Raw genomic sequence first — 12262 nt, 5'->3', positions numbered from 1 at the left:
TCGATATGAACACTCGTTTAAGTGGCATACACACTGGGAAATTTGACTGCATATCACATTTTTGAAATTATCGATAGTAGCTGATCAATCTCGGGGGTTGGGCTGGGTCCGCTAGGCTTACTTGTCTCCGTGCTCATGCTGGAGCTGGTTCACTTACGTCGGTGCTCGTGCTGGGGCTGGTGTTGGATGCCTATTTTGGAAAGTTTGCTGGGATGGGCATTTAAAAAAACCTGAAATTCGCTTTTGCGCCATTATCTCCTTGTATTAACGTTAATCTTGTTCGCATTCTGTATAGTTCATGTCGATACCACGCGCCCGCGTCACGTGTTCATGAGGATTAGGCTAATCATCCCATGAAAAAAGTTAATCTTGTTAGCATTCTGTACAGTTCATGTCTGATACCACGCGCTAGCGTCACGTGTTCATGAGGATTAGGCTAATCATCCCATATAGAAAACATCACAAGAAAACTTAATCATGTTTATAAAGATAAACATGGGTTTGTTATAGCCCACTTACAATTTACATTTCAGAGATCATTACAAATAAATTATTAAATGCTAAAACTGAATAAATTTAAATGAACAAACTTGCAGTTGCATTTGCAACCATGTGAAAACGGGGTGCTGCAGGCCCCTCAGCACCCCTACTTCCCGCGTCCCTGGTCAGTGCCTAAAAAGTATCGAACTCGATACCCAGCCCTAACCACTGGTGATCTGGTTATTTTACTACCTGCTTTAAAGACGTTTCTCTTGAGTTGTTTAATGATGAACTGGTGTTCAGCAGTTTGGCCAGGTGCTTGTCAGTGAAATGTGTAGTTTTGTGGTCGAATGGAGCATGCTGTTTGGATCAGTAGAGGAATTGTGGACCATTGCTGCATAGTCCTGAGGATGTCCTTCTTCCCATGGTGTTTATTAAGCAAGTTGTCAATGGGCTCGGTGTTTGTGGTCCAGTACAAATACCCTGCCACCAGTCTTTACAGGTCCAGTACGGGATGCAGGCGAGGCCAGCATAGGCAGAGGTGGCATATATGTAGTTCCTATACAGAGGGAAAAAATTTAATCAATTTCTGCATTCTGAAAATTCTGATAGAGGCTCCACATGGGAACCATGAGATGAGGACAGCGAGGGCACAGGCAGTGTACCAGTGGTGTCTGCAACAAGTTGAATATTTAGTTTAATGTGTAAGGAAACAGAGTTTCTGCAGATTTTATGAAGGTAAATTTAAGACCTTTTTAAGACCAAGTGAGGAAAAACACAAATATGTTCTGTAAATGTAAATGTCTGGAGAGAAACACAATGAGTTTGAAAATACAACTTCCAACAGATATTCATAATTTAATTCATTTTACAAAAATGCACTGAAACACTCCGCTCCCAGACACTAGAATATGGAAATACAGTATATATTTCTGTACATTCAGATCATGCTGCAAAAATGTGATGTTCTTCCTGTGATTAAAACAAGAACTAATATCTGCCATTTGGCAAAAAAGTCAACTTAATTTAAAGGGAAGGTTTGACACCTCATTGACAAATATTTGTTAGTGTTTTAAGTGTAAACTCATTTAATTTTATTACATTTTTCAAGACTTCATTTTACATTTGGATGTGAAATAAACATATCTTGATTGAAAGATGTTTGATATTTGTGTTGGAAAACAATAGAAAACACAGGAAGAGATTCCTTCACTTTTTGCTATGCATCCAACATTTAATGCCATCATTTTATGAATTTAAGACTTTGTACTCTGATTTAAAACTTTCTTAAGGCATTAATTTGTGTAAGGGTAAATGAAGACATTTTAAGACTTTAAAACCTGCAGAAACCTTTTGTGTATGGTGTTGTTAATGTGTCAAATATTTACCTGTATCTGACTGAGGATCTGCTTGGGTTCCAGGAAAAGATGACAGCAAGGGCACAGGCAGTGTACAAACAGTGGTCTCTACAAGAACAACAAAATAGCAATATTACAAAAAGCAATAATTCTATTACAGACACAAATAAACACGCACACATATACATACATACATACACACATATAATATACTGTGTGTGTGTGTATATATATATATATATATATATATATATATATATATATATATAAACCATAATGTTACTATAGTAAAACTAGTAATCCTACTGTTCTTGGCTGATTGATATTCATTTACAATTTTATGGCTGTACTGTAAATATAATGCCCAATACAATAACAATAGTAAATTTATTGTTGTGATTCAACTAAAATACCATGGCTAAATTATGGTTACTACAGTAAAACCATGGTCAGAAAACATTTTTGAACTGTGGAATACATGTAATCTCATTACAAAAATGAAATTAATGGTTATCCATTCATAATTTAGCTTGTAATCAACAGATGACGTGTTAATGATGACAAACAATACACAGAAACGTAAATTACAGCCATGTTCATAATTTTGCGTGCAAAATTCAAGTGCAAGAATCAACCTACGATGAACTATAGTAAATAAAACCCGACAGGTAACGTTTGGAAACGAACAAAGTTTACTAATGTGATTTCAGCATTACCGGTAACAAAACGTAAACTGATCTCACATAAAGTATCTTACCTTTGATAGACGCTTTGAATGCGTTGAATTAAACAACCGAGGCGATCGCCGCTGTTTTCTTCTTCTGCGAATTCAACTTTCCCGGGGTGCCAAAACACGGAAGAGCGCCACAAAAGCGCTAGCGGCCGAAAGTATATTGCATCCGTAGTGGTTTAGCACAGCTCCAACCCTAATTAAACACACCTGAACCAGCTAATCAAGCTCTTACTAGGCATAGAAACGTCCAGTCAGGTGTGTTGAGGCAAGTTGGAGCTAAACTCTGCAGGACACCGGTCCTCCAGGACCGAGTTTGGACAGCCCTGGTTGAGCACTACCAATGAGAATGAATGCGAACGGTTTAGGGCCGCTGCGCGGGAGACTGGGGTTCGATTCCCTGACGGGGTGACCAAAATGTTTTTTGTTTTCTATCTATAAAGTAGCCAATTTTGAGTGGACTTATTAGTTGTTGTCATATTACACCATATTGAAACCATTGGAAGAAAGAGACACATTTACAATGTAAGCAGTAGTTATTTTATTAGTCTTCTAATTGTTGCAGTGAAGTGCCAATATGACAAGCAGGGTTATTACAGTAAGTTTGCCAAGAGCCATATAATGTTGTTTAAGAATATGTACATGTTGAATTGTAATAATACTTTAAATTCATTTACAAATTTAATATAATTAAGGTTAAAGCAGTACAATAATTGACATTGTATGTTCTTGATGCCAGTTGCAGAAGTGCCAATTTTATAAATTACTTTCTTGTTTTGTGAAACAAGTTTGTCTTTGCCAGCTTATAGAATTGATCACATTACACTTTGAAGACGTTACTGTACAGAACTGCATAGAGCAGGGCTGTCCAAACTCGGTCCTGGAGGGTCGGTGTCCTGCAGAGTTTAGCTCCAACCCTAATTAAACACACCTGAACCAGCTAATCAAGCTCTTACTAGGCATAGAAACGTCCAGTCAGGTGTGTTGAGGCAAGTTGGAGCTAAACTCTGCAGGACACCGGCCCTCCAGGACCGAGTTTGGACAGCCCTGGCATAGAGCATACAAATCGAAACAATAACACTGACAAAGTTAGTGGTGTGGTGGCACACAGGTATTTGTACACCGGAAGAACACTTGTAATTGTGAACCAGTCAAACGGAAAGGTTGCCATGTTGAGAGCATTTCAGCAGCAATGTTTCTAAATATATCGGTGCCATTCGTGCTGAGATTTGTTAGCCAGGTCTCAGGTTACAGTGTCCTCACCAGCAAGTTAACAGAGCTAGATATTCATGCTCACCTTTATAGAGCAAACAATGTCCCACTTGTTCAGCTAGTAATAGCCTAAACTTGTGAACCATGCATTAAGCCGGATTAAGATAATTTTGTATGTGTTCCAGTAACGTATAATAGAGAAGTAGTTGTTCCCTTCCTGCTGTAAGTGAAGGACATTAGATGTCATCCAAGTAACATGTTATCCAAAAAGCACAAAGGTTCTGTTCAGTTATGCTTCATTTTACAATCTTATCACAGTCCATCGAGTCCAACAGTTCATTTGAATAATTTGTATGTGTACACAACAACTTTGGCATTTAAATTTCAACAGAGTAAAAGTAAATCAGAATGCTTAAAGGGAAGATTCTTGAAAAATAAAAAACTGTCATTGCATTAGAGAAACATTTGAAACATCTATACATTTGACAGTTGTTCACATATGCATAGCCCAGATTATTTTGATCAATCTGAATTGGTTTACCCATGTAAAACATGACAAAAGTTCATTTACGTGAGACACATCTGAATTACACTTGAAGTAGTCCAGTTTGCAGACAATAGCATCATTTTATAAATTAAAAACAGTTATTTGTAGTCAGAGCAAAAACACATTCTATGCTAACTCTTATTTTTTTAAATATATTCATAATATTAATCTGCTGTATGCTACAAATTACTCATAAAGATTCCTTTACATGAAAGAGAACATAAGGTTCAAAAATTTGAAATGTAAACTAATGCGTTTTACTCAATTCAATTCACATTTAAGCTTCACAATTCTACTGTAAAGCCAACATAAAACCATTTGTGTTGACCAAAAAGTTGTTTGAGAAGTGTACAAAGGTATGATTTTAAAAGCAAGTGAGGTCATTTGCAATTTCATGTTAACTTTTAGACTAATTAATATATGAATATTAAGACCCTGTCTCGCATCATTCAGGATTCATATGAACATAATCACTAGGCGCAGTCAGTATTAGTAATTGTGTTTTGGTATTTACATACTGTAATCTGTGTGTTTGAGTAAATATAATGGATGTGGGATACAATGACACACCCTGGATCAACACACTGAAAAAAATAATACTACTACGAAAAATAAACACCCTTTTCTCTTCAAAATGCATAAGGGTATCAGCTTTCATGTTTTAAGAGCCTAAACTGAATTCGAATCTGTATAAAACTGGACAAACATGCACATTCTGTAGTTTCCTTCTCACCAAGTTCATAAATACAACTAAATACAGGTTTACCAAAGGTATGATATAGTGCAATTTCAGTAAAGCATGCAAGGACATTCTCCACGGCCCTACAACTGGTTACAGAGTGCTATGAGAGGAAAGACGTCACAGTGTAAATACTGAATGCATACAGATCTCCAGGCCTTGAAATACAGCTTTCATAAAATACATACATTTAAAGCATTCTTTTGCTAATGGCATGTGTCTGCTGGCAAATCATTAACAATATTGCATGAATGATGTGTTAGGATTGTGTTGCATAAATTGAAAACCTGCACATTATGGAAGCAGCAGGCCGGCTTTGGACATAAGTGTTTTGCATGCTACACGTTTATGGACAGAATCTTGGCTACTTTCTTGTCTAATAATCTGTATGTTTGTTAGATTGTAAATTCCAGTTCTTTTGACATCAGTGCTGTAATGTGTCAGGCAGTGCTTGAAAGTCATTTTCAGTGTTTGCATCTCACATGAGAGGCAGATAAGTGGTATTGAGATCTTTTTCTGTTAGTTAACAGCAAACAGTGTGAATTTACCACTAAGTTAAGGAATGATAGACAGTAGTTTACACATATACAGAACTTGCCACTATATTCAGCATTTTGTGTGAATTTAGTTCTCTTCAGGAAGCAATCGTTAGTGTGTTAGGTTTTTATTTTCCACCAGTGATCCAACTCTTGATCTCACTCAAAGACCAGACTATACTTGTTACAGTTGTAGACTAAATAATGCGCTTTACTGTTACATTCTGAAAGTGTACCAAAAAAATCAGTTTACCCTCAGATTATGTCTTTGACAGTGCTGGAAGTGGAACTGTTGGTGCAGTCAAAGGTCATGAACCCAGGGAGAGTGACCTTGCCATGAGTGTAAATGTCATGGTCAGACCCCTTGTTCATCCTCTTTACCAGGTTCTTCTCGTAGAGTAAAGGGTGGTAGGCACCTAGGGTGCAGGCTGCATCACTGAAGCGCTGGTAGTAGTGGCACAGCTCGGTTTTCCGTCGCGAAGTTTTTTTTTTTTTTTTTACCATATGTGGTTAAATTTTACCTGGTTTGTTTTTTCTAACTCAGTATAACTTACCCAACAAGCCTGATGAGGGTGGGTTTTTTTGTATCGTCTCCACCATATTGTCTTGTATTCGCTGCCACAGCTGCCATTCCATTCGTGGGTGCAGAATATAAAATGGCTGTTGAGGGTGTAAGCGTCGATATCGCTGATACTGCTTAAATATAGGGTAATCTGTCTTGTTGAACCACTGAAAGGAAAAATAAAAAGAGAAATACATAAATCAAATTTATAAAATCTGGAATGTTTACAAAACCTCAGTTATTGTGTATAATATAATTATTTTTATATATATCTTTTTTATTGTTTCACATTTCATAATTATTTTTTCATTCTTTCAATCATTATTTTAGGGTCAACATGAAACAGTTTTGAATAAAGTTAAAGAAATTAAATTCTAATTATTGTATATTACAATCAGGGTTATGTTCAACTAAAACCATTGAAAACATTTTCATTACTTGAAGTAAATAAAATATAAAACTTATTTTATTTCAGCTACTTAACGAGGCAACATTTAATTTTAATTTAGTTTACCCTGATGTAGTAAAATAACAAACTTTAGTAAAAATTAATAAAAATTATATTTAAAAACAACAAAAAGTAATAAAAATTACAAAAACTTTAATTAAAATTGACTTAAAAAGCAGAAAATACAAAAATAACATCTAAACCAAATCTATAAATCAATCAATCAATCAATCAATCTATCTATCTATCTATCTATCTATCTATCTATATTAGTGCTGGGCAACGATTAAACTTTTTAATTGCGATTCATCGCATTACGCACAAAATTCAATAATGAATTAAAAAGCAGTGTATTGTGCACTATTCTGCTATATGAACAAAAGTGCAATAACATTTGGTTTGCAAACACTTTAAACAAATAAGGTGATTTTTTTACAGCAGTATTTCATTACATAGTAGCAGTTAAAATATTTCTTGTAATCTCAACTTATAACATTAATGTAATCAAATTAAATATAAAACCAAAGCTATTTGTCACTGCCAGGGCATTAACGTTTTTATAGAAAATATTTTATAGTTTATTATAGAAAAACAAGTTATGCTCAGAGTCCAGAGCCTCGATCATAACATTTAACAGGCACCTTCCGAGTCGAGACCTGCACGATCGCGGGACCCAACGCAACAGAGTACGGCGTGGGACAACACTTGATGGGCCAGTGCGGGTGCGGGCGGGTAGAGACTCATGTGTGCGGGATGCGGGAGAATAAGGGTGTACTCACACTAGGCGTTTTGAACCGTGCCCGAGTGCGTTTGACCCCCAAAGCCCGGTTCGTTTGACTAGTGTGAGCGCTCCGTGCCGCGCTCGGGCGCGGTTCGTTTAGCCGGCCCTGGCCCGGTTGGAAGAGGTGGGCCAGGGCACGGTTCAGTTGGGCTTGGGCGCGGTACGCATGCAGTGTGATCGCTATATCATCATTACGACTGCAAACATTCTATTACTACTACTACACTACACTTTTCAATTAATTTAATTTAATCAAGTATATTTAGGTTTATAATGGGCCTGGTTCTTATCTTATTGATGAACAGGAAATGTAGGTTGCGAGTAAAGCTGCAAATTATTTCATTAACGTCAGCTGCCTTCGTAATAATTTTCTGATACATACAAGTGAAAATCAATGCACGGCATAAATTATAAATTAATTATTATTAATTATTCGGCAGAATACTAGAGAAAGTGGTTTTCTCCGTTATCTCATACATGACGTAAGCGTGCGCCGGCCCGGAATGTTTAGTAGTGATGGGAAGTTCGGCTCTTTTGGCTCGGCTCCCTTAGAAGAGCCGGCTCTTTCGGCTCCTAAATGGCTCTTTATTTATTGTCACTCGGAGCCTTCTATTGTAGCCCAGTTTAGCAGTTGTGAATGGTTTGTGTTGGTAAGCAATTTTTTCAGTGTTTTCATAAAAGCTTTATTTTCATGCATTTTTTTTTTCGTAAAAAAAAAAACAGATTTTAATAAAACTTTAATAAAACACTTTAGTCTTTAGTGAAGGTTGGCATTCAGAAATATCAGATACCTCAGCTTGGATGTGCTGATGTGATTTCTCCTTTAAGTGATTATTTGTCCTGTTGTTGAGAAGACTCTCTCTGAGGGGACCGATGTTGCAACAATGCTCATATTTGTTGGTCTGTATATACTTTGTATACCCTGTACGTTATAGTATTAAATTAGTTTTAATCGTTTAATCACCACAGCGTCTTGTCTCCACTGGCAACACGCACGATTTATGTCGATTGCAAGTGACGTCGCAGGTATCGGAGAGTGAAGGTGAGCAAGTGTCTGAGAGTGCAAGCCTGAGAATGCAAGTCTGAGAGTGCAAGTGCGAGGCTGCAGCCAGACCCTTCTCTTTAAATCCGGCTCCCCCGTCTCTTTCGGTCGCTCTGTGTACCTGGCCTGTACCACTACACTCGCTATCTTCAGAGCTTGTGTCCCCATTCCTTCTTTCACATAATGGTATGATCCTAGTCTGTCCTCCCATGTGATTAGCCACATGTGTATTTTTTTCTAACGAAAAAATGCATAAAAATTAGGCTTTTATAAAAACACTAAATAAAAAAAATTGCTTACCAACACACAAACCATTCACAATTGCTAAATTGGGCTAAAATAGAAGGCTCCGACTGAAGATTCGGCTCTCCCCGTCGGGAGTCGGCTCTTCTCGTTCGCTACAAAGAACCGGCTCTTAGAGCCGGCTCGTTCACAAACGAGCGGGGCGAGTGGGGAGTGCTCGGGCTCGGTTCAAGGCAACCGTGCCTAGTGTGAGTACACCCTAAGGGTGTATCACACTAGGCAATCTTAACCGTGCCTGAGCGCATTTGACAACCAAAGCCCGTTTCATTTCATTTGTTTAGCCGTCGTTGGCTCGATTGGAAGTGGGCCAGAGCTCAGTTCAGTTGGGCTCGGGCGTGGTACGCATGTAGTGTCGGAGCGCTGAACTTCTGGTACGTGCAGCATGATTGTGTGAACATTTCTAAACCTTTTCTATCTTTCTACTATATCCACTCCATGTCGGAGCTTTTGTATTTTACCTACATACACTGGAAACGTGCACTCATTTTTCATTATTACAATTTTTTACATTTTATACATTTACATTTAATCATTTAGCAGACGCTTTTATCCAAAGTGGTTTACAAATGAGTGCTGTGACAAGTCTGTAATTATAACTGATCATTAATTATTAGTCTATATTTATGATCATAGCAAAGTCATCAAAACTGGCTCATGGCATCAAAACTACCCAAAATGTCGAAAATTATTTAAAATGATAGTGCATGACATTCTTTGAGCTATACAGTAGTGATGGCGAAGTGAAGCGTTCTGAACCAGCGAAGCTTTCAACACAATTGTATCGGAAAAAGGTTAATTACTTGAAGCTTTTTAAAACGGTTTATGCTGTGGCCATCTATGGGATCATATTCCCGCCAAATGTATTGCAGTCACGGATAAAAAAAATAACAAGCGTGAAACCAACATTTAAGCAAAGTTTTCAGAATAGCAAACAATGGTCACGGATCAAAAAATAATAAGTGTAAATCAAAAATGTTATAACGCATTCAAAAAATTATAATAAGCACGAATCAAAACTTTAAACACATTTAAAATCATATTGCAGAAAACTGAAATATTAATGCAAAATTATCCGAATTGCACACAAAATCATGTTTTCCTTGGTTATATTTCTCTGTTTCTTGTGCTCTCAGACATTTTCTGCACTTTGTGCACCGACCCTGATAGAGGCATTTACATTTTGTCATCTGAGGATGACGTCACGGGCTCAGATTTGGTTGACCAATCGGCAGAAAGGGGCGTGTTATGACTGCCCACAAGGGAAGTTTTTTATCCATTTTCTACCAGTGAACCAAAAAAAAAGAAAATCGAGCCAAAATCAAATTTTTTCGGGGTTTTTTAACAAATGAAAAAAACGACCGTTTTCTCGTTTCCGGTTATTTCATTTCAAATTGAAAAACAAACTATCAAAACGTACTGATGATGGCATGGTTTGATCTTCGGCTGACCAATCAGCAGAAAGGGGCGTTTAATTCCCGCCCACATGTAGAAATCGAATATTCAAGCTGTTTATTAATTTTTCCACCCATGAACGAAAAATGAAAATTTAAGCTGAATTCTCGTTTTTCGTTTTTTGGAAAGAAAAAAAAAATGAAAAAGGAGCCGTTTTCTCATTTTTCTACTTTCAATATTAAATCAAAAAACAAATGATTTAATGATACATGGATTCAACATAATCGGTCTGTGTACCTTCCGATAATTCCTTTATTAGTTTTTGTTTTCAAAACGGAAAAACGAATAAACCGTTAGTTTTGTACATATTCCACCATATTCATGAACATAAAAAACTAATCTGAGACATATTTTTGGTTTGTTTTCCTCAATATTTCTTTAAATGCATCAAATAAATATACAATAAAACCAAAACGAAAAATAAAGTATTTTTATGAACAAAGTGCGTTTTAGTCCACCGGAAGTTCAGCTGCAGCCTCTGGCGACCAGTGGTGTTATAGCACATTAAGGGCATCTTAAGCACAAGACCGCTATCTTTAATAACACATCAGTTTTCAGTGGCGTGTGCCAACCATATGTAAATATGAAGGTAGTAATTTCTGTGCAATGCAGCAGTATGTACTGTAAATGAAAGAATGGACCTATGTACGCGCGCGCGTCAGTGCTCGTGTCAGATTATGCATCTGACAGCGGGAGAGGTTTAACCATAGCCTCCGGTTAAATTCATAGTGAGAGAAGCTCGTTATGCACTTTAATGTGAAAAAAATGTGCCATTTTGTTTGCACTGTTCGTAAAAATGTTAAACATAGAAGACAAAACGCTTCTACATACAACTCTACATACATGATAGCTGTTTACAAAGATAAGCTGAGTTAATCAAAACCTGTACTTTTCATTGCACATTACATTCTATTACATAGCAATAGAACTCTGCCCAAATATAAATATAATTACATTATAGCTGAGTTTGATAAAAAGTTAAAACTACTAAGAGATTGTACACAAATAAGCAAAGTGTCTAAAATAAAGGTTTATTGTTAGGTATTCGAATGTAAATTTTAACCTGTCATAGTGACCCATGATAAAAAATTATTCCGTGAAGAAATAGTTTTTTTATAATAGACGGTCTGCGTGATCAACATTTAATGTCTCATATTACTACACAAGACCACTCACAACTAAATTGTATTTATATTAAAAAAAAAAACAATAGAACCCTGCCCAAAACACAATAGAAAATGTAATGGATTTATTCCCAGCTAACACATGACGTACCGGTTACGTAATGGATCGGTAGGTAATTTCACGATTTACCAGCTGGCAACGTAGCTGGCACATCCTAGGCACGTAATGGTATTACCAATAAAATTATGATTAATATTAATGATTTACAGGCCGCTTAATATTTAAATATGCTTATTTAAACGTTTTTAAACGTGTCCTGCTCGCACTTGCCAATTTAATGGCAGAGAATGGTGACTTTAGGTTTTGTTTTTTGTTTTTAAGCGGATGCATATCTGTCGTAAAATAATCCTATGCATCTCGTGGCGTATATTCCAAGCATTCTGAAGGTATACTGAGGGTTTGGTGAGAAACAAACCGAAATGGCAAGTTATTATATTTTATGAAAATCTTGCGTTGCAGTGCGAGTGCGCAGCAGCTCACGCTGCACACAAGTGCATATCCTTTTGAGATATCAATTATAATCAATTTTAATAAAACACAAGACTACATTATATAACTCTAATAGCAGGCTATTTAATATCTGTTGTTCTCTGGTTGTCAGTCAAAATGACAGTTCTTGCGTGAACATTATAGGCCTATATATACCCAAGCCAATTTATTATTCCTTCCTTTTTGTCTTAGTGTTTAAAATATTTATTTTTAATATTTAATACAAATTAATTAATTCATTAAACAAACAAACTTACTGGGTGAGCAGGGTAGGCTATGACAGCTGTCATATCATACCCTGCCATGCCCAGCTGATGCGAAGAATATAATTTATATCTACACGGAAGAAAGCCCTGTCTAGACTCTGCCCCGGTATGAGTTGTGTCGAGCTATTCATT

The 12262-nt window shown here is 36.7% G+C and overlaps 1 protein-coding gene across 1 annotated transcript in view; it reads right to left on the bottom strand.

The window, feature by feature from the left end:
* Positions 1-4465: 4465 nt before the first annotated feature.
* Positions 4466-12262, bottom strand: part of LOC107673839 (beta-galactoside alpha-2,6-sialyltransferase 1) — a 25829-nt gene continuing 18032 nt past the window's right edge. Inside the window, 1 exon segment of the mRNA XM_074186957.1 lies at positions 4466-6331. Coding sequence (XP_074043058.1) covers positions 5858-6331 — 474 coding nt within the window. The 3' untranslated portion in view covers positions 4466-5857.

This window comes from Sinocyclocheilus anshuiensis, unplaced genomic scaffold, assembly GCF_001515605.1.
Source record: "Sinocyclocheilus anshuiensis isolate Anshui unplaced genomic scaffold, SAMN03320099.WGS_v1.1 scaffold700, whole genome shotgun sequence".
NCBI classification, from domain to species: Eukaryota; Metazoa; Chordata; class Actinopteri; order Cypriniformes; family Cyprinidae; genus Sinocyclocheilus; species Sinocyclocheilus anshuiensis.
This window is presented reverse-complemented; position numbering and strand designations above follow the sequence as displayed.